Source organism: Vespa crabro, chromosome 6 (genome assembly GCF_910589235.1).
Source record: "Vespa crabro chromosome 6, iyVesCrab1.2, whole genome shotgun sequence".
Taxonomy (NCBI): Eukaryota; Metazoa; Arthropoda; class Insecta; order Hymenoptera; family Vespidae; genus Vespa; species Vespa crabro.
Window position 1 is genome coordinate 2,640,238 of NC_060960.1, and position 23,971 is coordinate 2,664,208.

Consider the following 23,971-nt stretch of genomic DNA (forward strand, 5'->3'; position numbering starts at 1 on the left):
TTTGCGCGAGACGTCATTAAAAGATAATTAAGAAGATTACACGTCCTCGTAAAATAACGTTCGAGTTCATTTGAACGCGAAAGAGAAAGAGAGAAAGATAGAGGGAAAGAGAAAGAGAGAAAGAGAGAGAGAACGACAGTCTTTCTCTCTCTCTCTCTCTCTCTCTCTCTCTCTCTCTCTCTCTCTCTCTCTCTCTCTCTCTCTGTCTCTCTTTTTCTAGCAATATAAAAAAACACACATACATAGAGATTTTTTCCAATATAATATAAAACTTCCGACAATATATTCTATCGACATTCTCTCGAGTTGAAATCGACTCGAACGACGTTACATTAACACAACTTTTTATTTTTTTTTTTTCATTCCTTTCTTATATTCCTTTCATAGAAATATACTTTATTTAGAAATAAACTTTATAAATTAATTTATAGAAGAAACACTTAAGCAATGACTTAATCTGACCTTAATTACCATTCACCGATCGTCCTTACACGGATACGCGTTTTTTCTATCGATATAAACACAAAGCATTTTACAAAGAGAAGATTTAACGAAGTAATGTAATATTTCCACAAATCGAAAATTGCGGAAATGCCTTAACGCGTACGAGTTAAGATAAATCGAATGGAAAAATAGATACATGATAAAATATTATGAAACTTTAAAATTTGTTATCAGCGACAATTAACATTTATTTCGATTCGTTAAACGAAGATAATATATAAAAACGCGACTGGAATAAGGATAAGTTTGTTTTAACGAATAAGAAAAAAGGTAATTAATTAACCTTTAAGATTATTCGGCAAAGAAAAAAAAGGAAAAAAAAAGAAAAAAAAAGAAAAAAAAAAGAAAAAAAAACGATGCACTAATTTCGTGTAATCTTTTTTTTCAATAGGGATATCGACCGATTAAAACAATCGCGTTGTTCGTGAACGCATTTCGGTCGTTTTTCATGTTTGATAGACGGAAGAAAAGATAACACGATTTATCAAAGATACCGCGCAAATTTGAAGCGCCAACGTTCGAACGACCAGGAAACGGCAATTAATCGAAAGTAATCTCAAGAGGCCTCGAGTACGCCGCGAAACGGCGGAACGATTTACGAGACGATCTAGCTCTCGACGATGGGGTGAACGAATACCGTGGATAAATCGATTGCGTAAGAAGCAGAAAGTATAGTCCACAACGCGTAATTCGCCATCGAGATTGCATCCTGCAAACTTGAGAATCACGATTCTCTTTTAATGTTATCGCACTCGAATATCACCAACATTAGTCATTAATACGTTGAATTCCATAAGGGTCATCCATGGTTCCACAATTTTTACAATTATTATCTTAATCGTTTTTAAGATTTCTTTTCTGACATTTAAAAGACCAGATTTCATAGAATTTAATGTGATGTATAGAATTAAATATTATAGACAATAAATACTTTCATATCTTTTATATATAAAATATTGTTATAAAACGTATTAGAAACATAAATTCTTCGATTTGTATAAAATTGATTTAGCACTCATACGATTTGTTAATACATTCGTAAATTATTATAAATACATTGATTAATATTATTTTCGAAACATTTGTTTTTATCTTTATTTTATATGATCTTAAGATAGAGAAAAGTGTAACAGACGATTATCTCTAAAAAAAAAAAAGGAAAAAGATAAAGAGAAAACAACTCTTTTACGACCTTTAAATTTCATACAAAAATCGAGAAATGTTTATTATGCATGCGTTTGTATTAATTATTTTGAATGGCCGAACAGATTGACTTGAAATTTATATAAAAAATAAAGTTATTATCTGACCAATGATCCATAAGTAATTTTGATTCGATCCAATTTTCATTTTTAAGGTGGCAGTATTATCAAAAATGGAGAAAAATTCTTAATAAATCGCTAATGTAATTTTACGAAATTGACAAATTTTGAGAAACTCATCTAAAAATAAAAATCGATGGAACGACGATCGAGATGACACAAATAAAAAAGAAAAAAAAAGAAAGAGAAATGAACATCTTCTTTTCCTCCTCCTCCTGACTCGTAAAATAATTACAAAGTTCTATCGGCTTAACACTTATTTATTTATACAAAAACAAGTCGTTTTATCTTAAAAAAAATTCTAGAAGCTTCCATCTCAAGATAAAGAAGCTGTTAATACAAACACATTATTGACCGATGACGAATCAACTCATTATTTTCCACTCATTCTCTATTCATCATTTACTTATCGTCTAACAAGTTCATTCATCTTTAACGAAATTCACAAATTTAAGTTATACTTCAAAATTATAAGAATTTCGATGTGTGAAAAGATTTGTAATACTGAATATTTTATGAAAAATAATCAGTTTTTTGTTTAAACAGACATTTGTTTCTTCATAATTTGTCCGGTTAATAATATGTCAATGGAAGTTACATTGGATCTATTAATTAAATATTAAAAAACAGTATAATAATTTATTATCTCCTTAAAAAAAAAAGAAAAAAAATTGGACAGTATAAATATATTTTTTGATAGTTGATAGACTTGATATTAATTTAATCTTAACAAAAAAGTTCTTTCTCTCTCTCTCTCTCTCTCCCCCTCTCTTTCTCTCCATAAAATAACACATTGAATAAAATATGAAAATTTTATTAAAAGTCCATATTGATTTAATATGAAAACAATGTAATTGATATCTAAGAGATAAGATTCGTTCATAGTCGACCCTTAGCTGTTTGTTTTATATCAAACAGTTATCATTATCTGTAATCGAATATTCCTTCACTCGAATGCAAATAAACGTAGATCTCAATAATATATAGGTATGTGTAAATCAATATTAACAACGTGGCTTCGTTTTATACCGGTTGCAGTACCGATAAAACGCATCGAGCGTGAAAGGAGGTTGAATAAGATTTTTCTCAGCTTCGAGGTAAACGCGAACAGGTGCCTCGTAGTTACTCCGATCAACATCCCCGCTGACACGTTTTCCTCAAAGCAATTAGAGCATGATTACAGGAAGAAAAAGAAAGAATAAATCGAGGGAAAAAAATATCAAATTTGAATTCGATTTATTTCATTACGGTCAGTCACGTGAGAACATGACAACGATCAAGGGGACACAATTTAACTAAGACCTAAGACACGTTGTACGAGTTAACTTAACACGAAATTTATATTCTCTTAAAAAAAAAAAAAAAAAAACGGAGTCGTACATACTTAAAGTCTAACGTCAACCAAACTCTATACTATTGGAGAAACTAAGAAAGGATTTGTTTTTATATTTTCTTTTATTTTATTCTCTTTAATATTTTTTTTTCTTCTTTTTTATATATACCTACCCATATAAAAAGAACACCATCAAAGCGTTTTCACTCTTAGTGATTTCTAGTGAATATTTACTAATAGCAAAAAAAGCGACGATACTTAACGAATGACCATCGAATCCAAATACATTTAATACTTCTGTCAATTAACAGATTTATAATGTTTGCAACGAAGTCCTATCGACAGAAAAAGAATCGTGAATTACCAATATACGAAAACGACAAATTCAAAACATTTTGAAAATGTTTTAGAAAATTTTATATGTATCATTAAACGACATAGCAGATAGTACATAGTAAGTATAATAGATGCAATAAATATCTTTATACCTGCAATGCATATACGCAAATATACTTAAAGTAACTTATATACTTATACAAAGTATAAGTATCTATATATGTAGATATAATAGATATTATACGGAACATATATTACACGTACTATACAATAATTATATAATAAAAGATACGGAGAGAGAAAAAGATAAAGAAAAAGTAAATAATATAATGTATATAGTACTATGTATGAGTGTGAGAATATAATAACAGCATGCCAACATAATAGTATCGATATGGATAACAAAAAGACAAAGTAACTGTGCGAGTGAGAGCGTTCGTCTCCAGAAAGAGCGACATAATCGGTGAAAGTAACGTAAGTTGACTACCTTGGCCTTTGGTTACGAATGCTTAGGATAAAGTCAGTCAACAGCGAACGAGAGCGCCTATTCCATAAAGGGGTACATAAGATGGCTATTGGTAGTGGAAGACGGTCTCCATCATTCGTCCTCTTTCGTTCTTTTTTTCTTTAAGAATTCGTTGAAGAAAAAAAAGTAGTACGAGTATAAAAAAAAAAAAGAAAAAGAATAGAAAAAAGAAACAAAGAAAAAAGAAAAAAGTATATTTGCGTATTGAATGTTCACACATAAAGATTTGCCTGTGGGCTATGCAAAATATTTCGCATCTCTAAAACAAAGGCCAAGGTCATCTGAAAGACAAGGACACATCAGAGAAAATTTCGAATTTACCGAAGCTTTCTCTCTCTCTCTCTCTCTCTCTCTCTCTCTCTCTCTCTCTCTCTCTCTCTCTCTCTCTCTCTCTCCCTTCTCTCTTTCTCTTACTCTAACAAATAACGAATTTTAAATGTATTTTGTGCCAATATTTTTTTCCTGATAGTAGAAGTATTCTTTAAATCAAATATAAATTTAACAGACACGAATTTAGCTCGGATCTTAATAAATATCATAATACATGCTATATACGCACATATAGATATATACATTCATACATACACGGCGTTTATTTCTCATTTTTAAATAATTTATGAATAATTATTATCATCATAATTATTTCGTTCGTTCAAAAATAAAATTAATCCGCTTAAAAATTAAATTTGAAATATTTCTATCATGACATTCTACAAGAGAATATAAAACGATTAAATATTAACACATTTAATGCCACGGATATCATAGCGACCTACCGCACAATTTTGCAAACTTTATTTAAAACATTTTTAACATTTGTTGTACGATAATCGAAATAAAATTATTCTTAATAAAAGCTAATTCTAAGGGAAAAAGAAAACAAAGCTATTCATATTAAATAAAACTATATGTATTTCTCTGTCTAACACAATCGTAATGAAAGCGTTCTTATATGAATAATACATATATAAATAATACATATATATATATATATATAAAATGATTTAATTAAAACGTTATACGAATCGAGTATACTACCAAATAAAAAAAAAAGAAATATCATACACCTAATAATTAATAAAATTTTTCAATCGAATTCAATACAAAACGAATCTCCTTTATATTTTCTCTTACTTCCGGATTGGAATTTTCTTGTAATATCGAATACATATCGTTTAGTTGAGTATGTTGGAGGATATAAAAACGGTGCAAGACATCCGCAAGTACGAACGGAACGACGAGTCGCGCTCTGTAATACCGTGACCTTGACTCTGACTAGCCGAGCAGCCAGCTGCTCGGCCAGGAATAAGCTCGATGCTCGGTTACCATGTTGCGCCGCTAATATTAGCGTGCACAGCCGCGTGCACTAAGAACGACCCAGTGACGAACGCGTTCCCGGTGCATCCAATGTAACTCTTACTATTTCCCACGAACACACTCTTTCATCGATCTGTCGCGAATTCGAGAAAGTTGGGACAAGTTAAACGTTTCCGGATTTTCCGCTAGGCGAACTTATTAGTTCAATGATCTGAACACGAATTGAATCATTAAAATTTTTCTTAATGTTAAGCATATAGGTGATGACATACATATATTGTTAATTATGTTGCTTTTTAAAATTCCCATTTAAAATATGCATTCAAATGAACATTATAGAATATATAAATGCAAAAGTAGATTTAATCTGACGATATATAAAATTAATAAAATAAAATATATCTTAAAATAATTATTATTAAAGAAATAAATTCGTTTTTTATTCGATGGCTAAAACAGAAATTTTGTCATTTAATCGTATTAATCAATAGAAATTAAGGAAATTTATTAAGAATCTAAAAAACGAGGATTCCGTCGAATTGGGTTGATGTTTAAATTTAAAAAAAAAAAAATTCAAAAAGTGGAGTTAATCAATTTGGCTTGTAAATTGATATTTCAATCGAATTTCGATTAATCTCTACAATCTAAATGAAATCAACTATAATAAATCGTTGTAGTTATGTTTTCCTTCGATATTTGTCAATTGTCATTTGTCTCGTCAATTATGTCTATAAATTTAGAGAGACGTATAAAATACTATAGAATACTGTATATATGGTGTTAACAATTTTCTATCATATATCAAATTATCACAAAATGTCGCAAAGGACGTATCAAATTTCTAATCGAACTACCTAAATGAAATCTAAGAAACTTATTGTTTAACATAATTCCGATTTTTTCTTATACTACTCCTTGATTATTATCTCTCTTTAATTATTCTATTAATTTAAATATAATAAAAACAATTATATACGTACACCATCTTAATAATCCTTTTCTTTATATTTTAACAATCTTTCAAAAATAACACCACTCTGATAAAAACGTAATTAAGATTCATTCATATATATATATATATATTTGTATATTGTATATATATTTTGTACTTTAATTATAGCTTTATTATGATACGACGATCAACCGTATCAATTCCCCTTCCGATATTCCAAAATGATAAGAGATTCTTGCTGGAGTAAACGAACAAGTGAATTTCATCATCGTAAATCTTTGAGAATGCTACTGATGAAATTATCGAAGTCTTCCGATCAGCAACAACGCATATATATATATATATATATATATATATGTGTGTGTGTGTGTGTGTATATGTATATATGTGTGTGTGTGTATATGTATATATGTGTGTGTATATATATATATATGTGTATGTATGTATATATATATGCATATATGACGTCATTGAAAAAAATATTTGCGATTATTTTATGCTTGTGTGTATTGAAACGATGAATAAAAGAAATTGTGACATCTGGAAGAGGGATGAAGAGGAAAGCAGAGAGAAATAGAAAGATAGAGAGAAAGAGAAAGAGATAGAGAGGGAGGGAGGCAGAAAAAAAGAGAAAGACAAAGAGGAAGAAAGAGAGGAAATATTGACAAGAAGAAGGGCGTCATACAAAATGGAAAATAACAATAACAAGAGTAGACCCCCTGCGACTCATATCTCTTCTCCATTGCAACACCCCCAAGAAACGGCCTGACCTGACGCACTTAAGAATTATCGATACGATATCTTTCTCTCTTTCCAATTCTCATGATATATTTCTCTTCCTCTTCTCATATATATTCTTCTTCTTCTTCTTTTTTTTCCTCCTTCCTCTTCTTCGTTTTCTTCGTTTTCCTCTTTTAACTTTGTCGTCAGTAAGTTAACATAGATTATTTTCGTTAATAATATCTATTTTAAAAGCATATAATTTTACAAATAAAACTTCCCCTTATAATGTTCATTCCTCCTCCCCATCCATCTCCCAGCCCTTTATTTTTTTTCTGTAAATAAATAAAATAGAAATTTTGTTTCTCTCATAATACTTTTAATATATAATATTATAATATAATATTCTTATTGTTTATTCTTTATTGTTAATATTATAATATTCTACATTTCTTTAAAAATGATTTCAAAAGTAATTATTTATAAATTTATCTTTATTATTGTTCAGATTTGATTTAATTATAATAATTCGATGATTTAACGAGATCTATCCGTTTATTGTACTTAATTATTTATTAAAAATTTTACGAATACGATGATACGAATCGCGATTATTTGCAGGACTGTTTCAAAGTGGAACGCTTATTCAGCATCAAATATCGACATTTCGAATGTCGAAATACGAAAGAATCGAAGAATGTATTACGTCGATCGATTATAACGTAAACTCTTACAAGTTCTTCGTTAAAAAATAATTTCAAATCTTGCATAAGTTTAATTCATTTCTCTTATTAAAATGAAATATCTTTTTATCTAGTTATACATAAATATAATACTTAGATATAATTTTGTCGATAGATCGATTAGCATATGTTTCTTTATAAATATAGATCATGGGACTCACCGTTTATCATTCTGAGGCAACAATTATTCGATATACAGGATGTTTTAGAACTTGTGGACTAACTTCATTGGCAGTATATTTAGCACATTAAAATAAGAAAAATAAGTTCATATAAACATATGTCCGACACAATTTTGTTCCTAATATATAAACGAATTTCTATCTTCCAATAATTTTATTGATAAACTGATAAGAAATTCTTCATTAAAACAAACAATTCCCGAATAAATAGATCAGTCGTAAAAGATCCAATCAATAGGCCATCATGATCACTGAAGTTAGAAGAATCCAATAGATTTCTATCTATGAGGACTAAAGCAGTTAGAGTTTATAACATATCACTAGATAACTTTAAGATACTCGATTAAAGTATTAATCGGAATTGCCAACTAATTCTAACGATATCAGACGACTTAACTTTAAATGAGTCAGAATCTCAATGATAAAACTTTTAGAAGTTCATATTCGAACCAAAGGTGATCACTTCGAATAATTTAAAAAAAAAAAAAACAGGTAAATAAAATAATACAAAAACGATTGTATCTCGAAAACAAGGTCATATCGACCATATATATATTTGTATGAACTTTATTTTTTTATTTTAATGTGTTGAATCCTTTAGTAAAGTTATGCTCACACATTCTGAAAAATCCTATATATACATGTATATATATGTATATATACATGTATATATATATATATATGCATATATGTATTCATGTATATATGTATATATGTAGGTATGTATGTATGCGTGCGTATATAATATAGTAAAACAATATAATTAGAAGATGTAATCGCTCGGTTGGTAGACTTTAACCGCGAGAATGATTGCAATGAGCAAAGGGTATATAGAAGATGATACACTTTCATGCGAGTATATACGAGTGTCAAAAATATTCCATAGTATTGTTTCCCTTAATTATCTTCGAACATAAACATCAAAGTCAAAAAAAGTGATGTCTTTATAAATTCATGTCAATTCATTATTAAGTATCTTTGATATCTAATAATGGTACCTAATATTCCTTCAAATAGAAAAATAAAAGTCAATATCAGATAATTAATACAAAATTAATACAAACGATTTCAAATAAATAACTAAAGAAAAGTAATTATAAATGTCTCCTCATGCTTGATAGATACCTAAAGTGTTATTTAAATAAAGAATTCAATCGACAACTTGACATTACTATCAGTCATACAATGTTCTTTTTCCACGTCTACGGTAAGTTATATATTCTCACATCGTGCCTTGAACTCAACGTGTCTATCAATACGACCCGACGACCGAATGTTAAAGGTCAAGCAAATCAAGCTTTCGGGTACGTCGGACGAACGGCAGAAAAATTGTTGAAGGCAAAGAAAATTTGTTCTTTCTAAAATTAGTTCTGAAACGTTTTTAATAAAAATCTAAAAAAGATATACCGTGTATATTTATCAGATAAATTATTTATTTTCTTCATTACCTGTCTTTTATTTTTTTTTTTGTTTAATTTATGAAGACTAATCTAACAAAATTTTCGTTAATGTTTCTAATGATAATAAGTCGTTTATCTCAGTGATTGTATATAATCTATTACCAATTTTTAAAAATCTATTTAAATATCGAAATCTTTTCAAAGAGATATCAAATGAACCCTTCAAATTATCTCGAATATATAATGTTATACATACTAACAAATATGAAAATTAATCATGCTAATCTAATAAATGAATGCTTAATAAAAAGAGAAAAAGTACAAAACTGTGAACGTATCATAATAGATTGCACAAAATTCGAAAATATACAAACATTACACGGCAATATAAAAGAAATTTTAACAAATAAATCCAATTGAGATCAATTGAAGAATTGAGATCATTTCAAAATATTTATAAAATATTAATATATACTGCTAAATATAAAATAATAAATCAAACAATAGAATAAATAAATAAGTAGAAAAATAAAACAGTTTCTAAAGACAGAGTCTAGAAAGAAATAGATAAAGAAAAGTCGACAGAATGGAAAATATGATTACAAAATAATTGCAACGATAAACATAAATACAGTTGTAAATAAAAGCAATTTTAACGTATGTTATATAAAAATAATAATTAAGTTATTATCAATATATCTATTCATTTTTCTTTTTTGTATAGTATATACCCAATATTGTCAAGCATTTGAATAAATAAAAAAAAGGATACATAATTAAAATTTGAATTCGATGAAATAATAGATGTAAACAATTAATTACATAAATTGTAAAATCAAAAAAATCTAATTAAAGCAACACTCGAAATGTAAATCAAATATATAAAAGTAGATTAATTATCAAGGCAGTCTTTATCGAAATAAAAGGAATAAACAAATTGTTTCTTGAAAGATTTAAACAATGTCAAACACAAATACAATCGAGAACTTTTTTATCTTATTCGATACGATAATATTAAAAAAAAAATAAATAAATAAATAAATAAAACGCCAAACAAAAAATATTAAAAAAGATATCTGTAAGAAAAAGAACAAACAAAAATCATGAAACGATCAAAATAAGTTACGCTTTTCAATTCTTTCACGTGTGAATCCGTACTTATCCATTGTTCGCGACTACATTTCTAAAACTCGTGGTACTATGTATTACATACACGAAGATACATGTCGTTTATAAGTACCGGATCCGAGAAGGTTCACGAAGATTTCGACATTAAAATGCTGGAAATCGGGTGCTTGTCGTAAATATAGAAAAGGAAGGAGAGAGAGAAAAAGAAAGAGAGAAAGAGAAAAGCGTTCATGTCGACCTCGTCTTCCTCCTGCGTACCTAGTCGATGTTTAGAAACGTTCGATTGATTCAAAAGATTAGCAACCGGTCGTCATTCGATCGACTCACGTATATTCCATGCTACGGGAAAATGCATTACGAGAATTACGTCATGGTCGTTGCACCAACCTGCTATTATACCTCCTATATATATATATATAAAATATAGTATATAATATAATATACTTTACAAAAATGTTTTCTTCAACATTTTTATATCTATTGAAAACAAAAGCAAAGTACTGCGATACTGATTTTTCTTCCAAAGAAATTGAACGACTTCGTACGAAAAGAAGAGTTAAAGTACCTGTAGCACTTCTCGTAAGATTTTACGAGTCACAAGAGAAGATAAAAATAAATCGAAACTTAGACGAGTAGGTTGCTTTCGTGTCTCCTTTACGAGACTGCACAAAGTATTCACGAGCTAAAGATATTTAGTATCTCTTTAAAGTCGTTTCCTTTGTCTTCCATTTTTCTTCAAACGATACACAAATCGTATCGACCTACTCGACTTATTTCAATGTTTCATTCTAAACCTAACGTATTTTAGTAGGCTAGAATTGCATAATAAAAGTCAAGTCATTCTGGAAACTCATAAAAATACATCAAGTTTTATTCCGAATCATTCTGCATTTATTTGAGAATAAAATAAATCCAACAATATATACTGTAAAAAAAAATCTTTACAATCGATCGATCGAAAAGTATTCGGTTTCAAACCTTATATTTCAGTCCTTTTCTATGTATGTACAGATAATTCGTAAATTACCTACTATTATCACTATACCATGCTATTATCATTTCTTCTAATTCAAAAGAAAATATTAAAAGAGATAGATAGATAGATAGATAGATAGATAGCTTTATTTATTTTCTTTACTATCGACCTTGAAAAGAGTTTTACACATTGGCCTACGTGATCTAAATATTATAAATTGCAATACTTAAAATATGTTTGTTCAAGTTCGATTATATTTTCTTCCACTTTTTTTACTTGGTATTTATTTAGAAAAACATACTGACAATGTTAAAAAAAAACTTATTTGACAATAGACTTAACAAATACTATTATAAATAAATTATAATTGATCGATCACAAAATGTTTAGAATGTTTAAACTACTGTGTTTTAATTCTTGTTTACATTCAGATAGTAAAAATAATAATTATTATTAATATTATTATTTTATTATTATTATTATTATTATTATTATTATTATTATTATTATTATTATTATTATTATTATTATTATTATTATTATTATTCCATATTTTAATCATGACTGCTAATTGAGAAGAAAATAATGACAATATTAAACAGCTTATCTGCATTCATTCTTATATCTTTGAACTTGTTCAAATTTATATACATACATATATATACATATACATACACAAACATATATATACATACATATACATATATGCATACATACATACATACATACATATATATATATATATATATATATATATATATATATATATATATATATATATATATATATAGTAAAAAAAAAAAGAAAAAAGGATATTTTCTGATTCTTCATATTTAATTCCTCTTATCTGAAGAAATTTTCAGTACTGCACGAGACCACGTACTCCCTCTATCATCTTTAACTTTAATCTTCGATGGGATGTTTGATACAAAGTTTGCTATGATGTTTAGTTCAGTAGCTAGAGAGTTAGAGAGTGTGGTTGCAGTTTACACTCTCTGTGCACCACTACTCTCGACTTTAACCGCTCACCTTCACCTCGTCTCTTACTCAACGATTACCGACGGAGAATCGGGTCTCCTCTCTCTCTCTCTTCTCTGTTTTTCTCTTTCTCTCTTTTACTCCCGTTGCGTAATCACAGTGCGGCATACGATCATTATCGAGTCGAATCGTCACTCGAGTGGAATAAGTGCGTGTACGTACGAGCAAAAGACATTATCGAAGCATTAACGTTCGTGGCTGGGTCGCCACGTAAAGTGCCAAGTTTCCGAAAGGTAATCGAAACTGGTGCCACGCTTCTTTGTTTGATTCCACAGAGTATACACATACATATAATATATACATATATACGTATATTTATCTATGAGTTATATATACATGTGTCTATATTTGCACTTGTATACATTGAGAGAGAGAGAGAGAGAGAGAGAGAGAAAGAGAGAGAGAGAAAGAGAAAGAAAGAGAAATCATCATTTTTGTGATTTCTTTTATATACAAGGTTAATATATTTTTCCATGTTTGTATGATTATAATTCATTGATACATTAATTCATTGATACTCATTCATAATTTATATTTTTAGAAATTTTGAGAAAAGTACTAGAATCATTTGAGAAAGTTCGTGGCTTTTTATTTATTTATTTTCTTAATTTTATTATTTTTCTTTCTTTATTTTCTTTTATTTTTTATTTTTCGTTACAATTATTTTTAAGATTTATTTCACTTCAAGAACGAAATAAGTATAACTGTATTAAAAAAAAAAAAAGCTACAAACTTTTTAAATGACCCTCGTTAATATTATTATATAATAACTATTAAAAATAAATGTTAAAGTGAAAATAATGGAAATAATTGTTGGAATGAAAACAATTTAATGGAAAATTAAACTGTCGATCATTGGATTACATTAATGTGCTGTAATTCTGCAAACACATTTATTTGAGGCAAGCTATACTAACCATGGATTGTTCTAAATTTACGTACAAATGGCATTTTTAATAGCACGATTTATCGACCACTTAAATTCTTAATATCTAGTATCACATTCTTTTAGTCCATGTTTGTGTACGTTCCCATAGACGTTATTATATTTTCAAATGATATCTTTCATAAATACATTAATTAAGTTATAGAATATGATTAAACGCATAAGAAAATACACGCAAAAAGAGAAATTCGAAAAAATGAAAGGGATAACCTCACATAGATTGTTACTGCTTCTCACTGTATATACTTATTACATAATAACTAGAAGCGAGTCAGCGAAAGAGGAACTTCCGTTTCCCTTGAAACAAAGACACAACGAGTATTTTCTCCAAAGCCATGAGTATGATTACTATAACGTGTTATAAAATTAAAAAAAAAAAAAGGAAAAAAAAGAAAGAAAAAGAAAAAAGAAAGAGAAAAAAGAAAAAGAAACTAAATAAAAAAAAAATATTACGTCAAATTTAATTTTCTCTTTCCTGTATATTCACAAACGTGTTTGTAAATACCCATTGGATGAAAATGAAATCTACGAAGGAACACGTAGATAGATGCTAACTGTCAAAAACTTGGCCTTGTCATTTTTTTTTCAATCGCATGTCGACTCGTTAAAATCTCGAGTTTCTCTCGCGTTAAACATGTTGCTTTCTATTTTTTTTTTCTTTTTTTATGATTAATTCATTAGATACGTGAATTAAAAGTCTCCACTAATTTTCACTTTGGTCTTTAAATTAACATTGCCACCCCGTAAATAATGCTTTAAATGACGATTTTAATGTTTTATCGAATCTTGCGTGGTACCATTGACCTTGACAACCGTCCGAACCTGATAAAGCTAGCGACATCTAAACAAAGAAGTTCGAATGTATTCGCATTTTTTTTTAATTACGCTTTTTTACGCATTATCGTATACATATACGTATGCTATGTATCGTATATATATCGTATATATATACTCAGATATCTATCCCAAAGATTTTCTTATTTTCTATTTTTTGTTACAACTTTCCTATCTATGAAATTTTATTTCAAACAAAAAATAAGTTAACATTTTTTACGTATAATATTTTTTATTAATATATTTAAAAATTAATTAGAAAATATTATATTATTAGATATTAGACAAATCGAAAATTGACTTAACAATATCGTAAAATATATTTATAAGACATTGTGATAATTATTTCAAGTATTATGTACTCTTTTTATTATTAACTCTTTGTAATGCAAAATCATTGCTGACGTGATAACACTACATTTTTTCTATTATAAAATTTTAAAGTCATCTTTAAGATACATGACTATTAATTTATTCAATGAAGTAAATTAATAAAAAACAATTTTATTTAATAATTTTTTTCAAAGTATACTTATGCTTAAGATAAAAAAGAAAATCAAATCAAAATGTAAAATTATTTGACCAAATTAGAAAAATAATTATATCGCAAAGGATTAAAATTCAATATGTTTTAATTCTCCATTTAAGGGTTAATAAATAGCTGTAGAAAAATCAGAGTCACTTAATTCGTGCTCGTCGAGGGAAAAATAAAAAGCACTCGCGTTGGTCATTAAAAAGAAATTCTAAAAATTAATGTCGGAAAATTTTCGAAAGATAACCGTATCAATTAGAATAACTGAGGCTATCTAAAATATTTCTACTCGTGGAAATTGATCTCTCAACTATTCTATACGAACAACGCAATGGCTTATCGATTAAGCGTCGAGATTTTACAAAAACGGAAAACTCGCAATGTCATTTAGATCAACAATTTGGGTACTCGTAATGTTTTGTTTTTCTTTTTTTTGTTTTTACGAACTCACGAATTTGAACGAAAAACATAAAATCAATGAATTAACTATATCCGTATCAATCAACAATTTTTTATAATATACATATATGCGTAGTATACAGTAATATACAATAGATAAATAGAAAACAACGTAAAACTACGATGAAAACAACGCTACGTTATTTGCTTTCTGGTGCCACATTGATTAGTAGGAGATATAAGCCACACTATAAACCACATATAGCTCAATGTTAATGCAATACATACAGAATCATTGTAAAACACAATATTACCATCATTTTATTATATATGCTAAATCAAATTTTAATTCCTTCTATTGTACATTTTTAAATCTCCCACCTAAGTTGTATAATAAAAACCGATCAAGATCAGATTCCAATCTAATCTTTTAAATTCAAAACTGAACAATTACTTTTTGTACTGAGATGACTGATTGTATCTAACTGAAAAAAAAAGATGAAAAAAAGAAAAGAAAAAAGCATATGAATATATGAAAGATAAAAAAGAGAAGAAAACAATGAAAAAAGAGAAAGAGAGAGAGAGAGAGAGAGAGAGAGATAGAGAGAGAGAGAGAGAAGGAAAGAGAGAGAAAGAGAGAAGAGAGAATAAGAGAAAGAGGGAAAAAGTCAATTGGCTCGTTATCGTTATCAACGTTTGGAAACGTTCGGCAAACATCGCGATCTTTCGAGAGAACGGAATCAAAAAGAAAATATAACAACGTTATCGAAGACACGGATAACGTCTCTCGCGTTTATGGGTGGTTCGACGTAGAAACGGACCAATAGCGTGGCATTTTTCAGTGCCTTACCCCCGTACACGTGACCCCACCAGTAAGAAATACGTCATATCGCTGACCCCACAAAAGAAGAGAATAATACGTGATACATAATAACAGTTTCCTATTCGAAACATACCAACATATTTGTCTGTTGTATCACTTAGTGACGTACTTGGATAATCGATTATCTTAGCCTACTATAAATTACGAGATACCTATTACAAATCTTTTTCATTCCCTCTCTTTCTCCCTCTCCCTCTCTCTCTCTCTCTCTCTCTCTCTCCTTCTCCCTCTCTTCCTTTCTCTTTTTTTATTTATACAACTGTAAAAGAAAAAGAGATAGAATATATGACGCGTGTCGAACACATTAGTTTCAACGATTTCTTTTCAACTTCGGTCAATACCACCATCCCGATACAATAATATTTGTGATTAAATTCTCCATAAATATCTATTTTTTAAAGCATAATCGTTAAAAATCTCTTTTGCAATCGTCATCGTATAAAGCGTTAGCTCGTTATAACCTTCGATAGAAATGGAATTTTTCAATTCTGAATAAAGTTTTGAACGAATCATTATACTTTTCTGAATGTTTGGATTCTTAAATACATCTTATCTTAATGATTATTGCAAAAATTTGGCATAGCTAAATCTAACGAGATTTTGCACATACATTTCGTCTATCGCAATATTAATTACTATCTAATATTTCAACAAAATTGTTCGATTATTTTCAAAATAAAATTTTGTTATAAATATTTTAACGATATAAATCAATCGTTTATCGACTTATAGATCATGTTAAATTTTTAATGACCCACTAAATGATATCTCCTATCTTACCTGCCAATATGAGAAAAGTAATTGACTTCTAAAAGATTTAAAAAAAAATATTCGTAAAATATTTTTACTAGTTCAAAAAAATGTCCAAGTTATATCTTTAAAATAACGTATAATGGCTCCAGCCTATCAGTTTCTTCATTATAAACATTTATACCGTAATATCATTATAGACAAATTTAGTAAAGATTGAAAAATACTGATATGAACCATAAGTGGGCAACTGGTGGCGACCGATACCTCTCTACTTGCCTGCTTTAGTAAAACGATAGTAAACTATCCCCACCATTCGACATCACCATAACTCGTACCATACACCATAAAAGCTACATGGCTTTTATTTCTGTCTTTATTTTTTTTCTATTGTTATCTATTTTTTTATTTTTTTTTTTTTATCGATTTCATATATATATATATATATATATATATATATATATATATATATTTGAAAAAAAATTAATAAGAATTGATATTCAGAACTTTTAAGCAACGATATCACAAAAGTAACATAAGACATTTTATTTTACAAACATAGGATTATAATACCAATATTCTACCTATCAACTATCCTATATACCGAGTAAGGTGCGAGGAGAAAATCTACGCTTAAACTATGCACGACTTTTATTTTCAAGTATGGTGTAATGGTTGATGAATTTAATAACCTTCACACACGCACGCATACGTAATACATAAAACGTGAACTATAATGATTTTATCCTTACGAAATTTCTCATAGGCAACGGCTTACATTTAATAGTCGAAAATGTATAGCCGACTCTGATTAGTGTATTCTTTCTTATGGCTTACGTATTAAATTTTACATCGTCGAGTATAAGTAAAAATCTTAAATATCAAAGGAACGAATTATTTGATAATGGAGACCATAATGCACGCAACGGAGAAGTTATCCATTTACGAATTATATAAAGCAAAAATACTATCTTAAAGAAATTTTTTTCATTAGAATAACTTTCATATAATACGTGAAGAAGACGTTGGATCTTGTTTGTAATTTCATACAATATATCCAGTTACTTTTAAAATCACATTTGTCCATTTTATTATAAACGATTAAAAATGAAATACGTAAGGAACAAGTCTAATTATATAACATTCAGTAATATAAAAATAATGTGTTTGTAATCATCGTGACAATATAACGAGAGAGAAAGAGAGTGAGAGAGAGGGCTCTTTATAGGGTCAAAGTTTTCAAACAGATACGAAATTGTCAAAGAACATTTTACTAGATTTTTTTCCTAAAATCCAGAAGACGCAGTTCTCTGACTAGATCAAAACGTCGAGAGCACTCAAGTTAGTTCATATTACATCGATCCATCGAACGATAAAATAGATACTTAAGATGTTCTCAAGTACCTTACGGGCATAAGTCGAATAGATAAGTAAAAGTATTAGAAATCTCGTTGAACTGTTGCAGGTGTTACCGTGACTCATGAAAATACTATTTGAAACGTATCTTTCCAAGTTTGCACTGTACCAACTATATAACGTCGATAACTGCATTTTCCGTTACTAGTTATATACATATCTATATATAGTATGATAGTATGATAGATATCTATATAGATATTATATATAAGAACTATGTACCTATATATATATGCGTGTATATACATGACGTCGTTAAAAGAGTGAAAGGAAGATTATTATGAGACAGCACACCATACATTCATAGAACGATGCACGATGGAATGTTAACGCGTGCTCCGATAGACCTCTTGGATGTTAGATGTACTAATGCGCTACGAAGGACGCCTTTATTAGAAGCTACAGGAACTAGAGAAAAATCTTTATTGTCGTATTACTAGCGTAGACTTTATCGAATATAACTTCATCATTTTGTTATTTTACGATGATGCGATGAATAAACGTTAGATATTATTTCAACAGAAAATGTGTTCCCTTGATTTGTTTTTTCATTAAAATAAAAAAAAAGTTATGTATTTAATGATAGACGTACTTTACTGTATACATATAAGCGAATAATATGGATTATACATATATATTATGTATATTATGTGTATATATATATATATATATATATATATATATATATATATATATGTATATGCATATACGCATTAACATCGTACTTATATCTCCTTTATATATGTACATATTCTAATAATGATATATAATAATTAATACATTTATTAAGCTTACCTGATTATCGTTGTGGTAGATCAATTATTTACGTAAAATCCTCGATCGTACACTTTCACGTCTCATTCCGGCCAAAGATTCACAAATCAATCATTCAGATCACCGTACACTATATGGTAAAACAGGAAAATTACATTTTTTCTATGCAAGATTTTATCACTTTTCATATTTTTTCAAAGTAAAATACTTAATTATCAAGATTTGATAAATTAAAAATAGATATAACTTGAATATTAAGAAAACTTATACTTTTTTTAGAAAGAGCGGATGTCACTGACGACTTCTTTAAGTGTAAGAGTTAATCGCATAAAAAAATGGCGATCGATCGCTGATTGGTTATTTAGTGATTTGTAAAAAAAAATTAACCAATAAAAATTTTTTCCATTTGTTTCCATCTTCCAAAGTAATTGAATGATTGGAAAACTTCATATAGACCAATCAGAATTCAAATTAAAACGTCAAACGAAAATGTGATTTTGCCAACGTCTATTTTAAATGTTACAACTAACATTTTAACAAAAATAATTAAATTGTATTAAGTTCATAAAATAAGATACCTCACTACCGTATTATTTTAATTGAAAATAAAAAATCCATCGATTCGGAATAAAATAATAAATAGTTATAGATATAAAAAATGTTACTTAATTATTAATTATTATAACTAAAAAATTAAAAACAATAAACATAGTAAATAAAAATTAATGATTCTTCCTAAATTTGTTACATAAAATAAAAATCAAGAGCTATTCTATCGTATAGAAGAAATTCATTTACCTATTTGTGTATTTATCTTTGATTTTTTGACAGTTTGCCAACATTCGTTCTCTTTTTACGTGTTTACGTGCTGTCTGTTCCCACTATTCAAAAATACTCGCTCGGTTGCTGTACTAAAAGCTTAAACTGTATGTTGTTAGGGGTCACCAGTTTACACGACAAGATAAGATATACGATTAAATTTATGAAATAATATATATTATTTTTTAGCTTTTTTATAATTTCCTACAAATTTCCTGTCAATAAAGTCTATCGAAATTCTCTTGATTATTATGACAAAAGAATTTAATATAACAAAACAGGAAGAACTATTTCTTTATGAGTACATATTAAAAACATCCAATTAGAATAGAAAAAATATTGAAAAAAAGAATATCGAAGAATCTAATTGGCTCATCTAAAACGACTATTTCCTGTTTTAACGGTGATTGGTCCATTCGTTCTATAAGTTCATTTTTAAAAATGGACTTATTATCACTAATTATAAAATATACTGAAAATAGTTTAATCGTAGAAATTCTTTAACGAGAATGATTTATAATAACAAAATTGTTTAATATTAACTAAATTATATAAACTTATTAAATACAAATTCATTTCATTAGTCACCAATGCCACCTACAGAGGTAAAACAGAAACAGCAAGATGACATGCTATATGCATTCAGTATTCGTATGAACATGGCGCTTGCTGAAGTTTGTGGTCTCAGTTCTTATGTAGATTTTAATTCTTTGCAAGAAACAGATAAAATACCAGGTGAAATCGAAAAATACACAAGAAACTTTATAAATAATGTTCAATTAGCTGTACCACCGTATATAAACGCAAGTATCAACATATAAGTTATCACACTAATGAATTAGTATCTGAAATTTGCTACATCATGTAGAAGAATTTTATATAGTTTTTTATGTTAATTGTTTCATATATACAATTTTCAGCCTGCTGAAAGTCTTGCACAACTTTCTGCAAGTACTGATGAAACTGGGAAACATTTAAAAATTCAATTTGATCATGGAACAACTACATTGGGATTTCAATACCAAGGCGGTATCATATTGGCTGTTGATTCCCGTGCTACGGGAGGGCAATTTATTGGTAATAATCTATTTCCTTATCAAAATTATCAATCCAAAAACATTGTACATTGACTACAACTCTATGTCTTTATAGGTTCGCAAACAATGAAAAAGATAGTGGAGATCAATGACTATCTTCTTGGTACTTTGGCTGGTGGTGCTGCAGATTGCGTTTATTGGGATCGTGTTTTAGCTAAACAATGCCGTATGTATGAATTAAGAAATAGAGAACGTATTTCAATTGCAGCTGCTAGTAAACTATTGTCAAACATGGTATATAATTACAAAGGAATGGGTTTGAGCATGGGTAAGATATCGAAAAAACAATTTTTGGTTTTATATATACATTCAAATTCTATTCAAAAAAATAATATTCAAATTAGTGGATATATATATGATATTTCTTCAGGTATGATGCTTGCGGGTTGGGATAAACGTGGTCCTGGAATGTATTACATTGATTCAGAAGGTACTCGAACACCAGGAAAAGTATTTAGCGTAGGTTCTGGCTCTATTTATGCCTTTGGTGTATTAGATTCTGGTTATCGTTGGGATCTAACAGATAAAGAAGCTTATGAGTTAGGAAGAAGAGCAATTTATCATGCTACTCATAGAGATGCATATTCTGGTGGTATAGTAAGAGGTAAGTACCAATAATTTTGTAGTTAAACATTTTATGTATTAATTTAATTCTTCCTTTACAGTATATCATATGAAATCAACTGGTTGGGTACATATTTCTGATGAAGATTGCAAAGATTTACATTATATGTATCAAGACCAAAAACTAGCAGGAAGCAGCAAGTAATCAATCTAAACATACTGTATTTTTTTCCCCCTTTTCACTTAATAAAATATTATTCTTAGGAATATTTTCATCAAAAGCTTTCAAATTGAAGTTAATCACGATTTGTGTTCCTTGTGTATTATAAAATGAATTAATACTTAACAATTAACCTTAACGTTACAGGACATGAAATTTCTAACCTTACGCACATACATATAAAATAATTATATTAATTCTATGCACCATAATCAAAATTTCAATAAAATAACTTTAAATTTTATACAAGTTGCAAAATTATATATAAATTTTGTTGACGAACTCATTTTCTATACTTATATTTATATTGTTTAACGTAATATTATTTAACTCGAGTGATGAAAAATTTTGATGCTATAATACATCTATATTAACAACGTATAACCTATATACGATTCAAAAATGGCGCGATCTTTGTATACTCCCCACTATCGATACTAGCAATGTTCGTATGTGTTGACGTCGACCACCGCAACGCGTAGTGCGGCGTGAGGAGTGTCATTACAACGTACGAGAAACATATTGTACTTTCGTGCACGAAGAATTTCCAGTGTATTCGAGCCTACATACCGACACGAAATATGTCGAGTACAGAGGAATGTAAACTGAAAGGCGGTCATCCTCCAGCAGGTTAGTTTAATTGAAATCTTTAATTACTTATCCCATTAAAAAAGGTTAAACGGTGTTTACAAGCATCATTCAATGTCGACGTCATAATGCACCTGTCAACATATATCCAAGGCCAATTGAAAAAAATAATTAATATTATCATCATCCTAATTCTTTATTTCAGTGAAAGCAGGAGGAATGAGAATTACTCAACATAAAACACCAAAGGAGGATCGAGATGTGAAGCCAAGCAAGGACGTTGAAGAAAGCAGACCTTCTAGCAGGTAACGAAAATACGTCGTATTAAAATTTACATTGTCAGATAATAATTTTATTATTTTATTCTTTCTTTCATCCTTTATATATCGAATTATAAATCATAATAACGATACAAGTCGGGGAACGGATTTATGATATATTAATTTTCGGCCCAAATCGAGTCGAAATAAGCACATTTTTCAAAAGAATTCGACAAGTAGTAGAGAGGAAACGTGATGTTACCGGCTAAAGAGAAAGGTAGAGGGGAGAGAAAGAAAGAAGATCCACAGGATCGTCGGTCGGCAGTAGGTGGTAATACTTTCACGTACATAATTGTGTATGTACGAGTTACAATATATTTCAAGAGATGCGTGATAAATGGTTCCAATGAAGTTTTCCACGTATTTGTTTTCAACAAAAAGATTGCGCAAGTCCAATGTAAATGCAACGTAAATGGCCTCACACTTGCTCACTGTTATTATGATTTAACGCTTAGTATATTATTATTACTACTATTATCATTATTATCATTATTATCATTATTATCATTATTATTATTACTGTTATCTGATATCGCTATATTTAAAGTCATGACGTTGTTGTCTCAAGATCAATATATTCAAAATGATTGTACGTTATCAGGAATAACACCTTATTGGTGTAAAATGCAATAACGAATTAATTTTTCTTTTTATGTTTTTGTTTTGTTATGGATACTTTATAGCCCGCCAAAGACTATGATGATCAGTGGTGTTCCCGCGAAGGGAAATGCTGATTTTCCGCCGGAAGCTGTACAACATTTTCATGAAAAACCAACGCCGACGCATGATGCTCGGCCAGCTCACTGTTCGCGTCCGATTATCATTCAACAGCCCAGGAAGTGAAATTCTAGCGTGTTTCGCGCTATTGTTTTTGGGACCACAGAGCGCATTTCTACGGTCCGAATATTTTAAATAAACGACGGTATCTTGAGGATTTCAAACGAATTAATTCGTTTGATTCCTCGACATACATTCGTTAAAAATCTTTAAAAAGAAAAAAGAAAAAGGAAAAAAAATTCTACTCGTTATAAGCGAATACTACTACTTGTTTCGCGTTAATATCCTTTAAATCTTAAAAAGAAAATAAAAAAAGAAAAAAAAAGATATAATAATAATTATAATTAAGATATTGTCACGTTATTATTAAATTTAATTGTGTATTGTATGTTGAGGGGAAATTGGAGTGATATTTGGGGACAATTTGTATAACTTGAAAGGGAAATAAAATATGCGTATGCGCAGGGATTTTTCGTTTCACCGTATAAATTTTTTATCACGTATATATATATTTATGTATAATACGCGTGATCGATAAGCTTATGAATTAAGTTAATACTTTACCTTTCATCACT

General features: G+C 28.7%; 2 protein-coding genes and 1 long non-coding RNA gene across 3 annotated transcripts in view; 2 read left to right on the top strand and 1 right to left on the bottom strand.

Moving 5' to 3' along the window:
* The window catches only part of LOC124424789, a 33,984-nt gene extending 14,095 nt beyond the window's left edge, over nucleotides 1-19,889 (bottom strand). Inside the window, exons 1-2 of the long non-coding RNA XR_006942382.1 lie at nucleotides 19,810-19,889; nucleotides 19,033-19,141 (exon numbers count right to left, since the gene is read on the bottom strand). This is a non-coding gene — a long non-coding RNA (uncharacterized LOC124424789). The remainder of the gene's footprint in view (nucleotides 1-19,032; nucleotides 19,142-19,809) is intronic.
* Nucleotides 19,890-20,388: 499 nt separating this feature from the next.
* Nucleotides 20,389-21,772, top strand: LOC124424585 (proteasome subunit beta type-5). The gene is made up of 5 exons (XM_046963865.1): nucleotides 20,389-20,633; nucleotides 20,751-20,907; nucleotides 20,983-21,195; nucleotides 21,298-21,531; nucleotides 21,593-21,772. The coding sequence occupies exons 1-5, from the start codon at nucleotides 20,421-20,423 to the stop codon at nucleotides 21,694-21,696; spliced, it is 921 nt and encodes a 306-aa protein (XP_046819821.1). The 5' UTR covers nucleotides 20,389-20,420; the 3' UTR covers nucleotides 21,697-21,772.
* A 258-nt stretch (nucleotides 21,773-22,030) lies between these two features.
* LOC124424586 (death-associated protein 1) lies at nucleotides 22,031-23,864 on the top strand. Its single transcript, XM_046963866.1, has 3 exons — nucleotides 22,031-22,341; nucleotides 22,505-22,604; nucleotides 23,303-23,864. Exons 1-3 carry the CDS (start codon nucleotides 22,293-22,295, stop codon nucleotides 23,460-23,462), a joined length of 309 nt encoding a protein of 102 aa, XP_046819822.1. The 5' UTR covers nucleotides 22,031-22,292; the 3' UTR covers nucleotides 23,463-23,864.
* The last annotated feature ends 107 nt before the right edge of the window (nucleotides 23,865-23,971 follow it).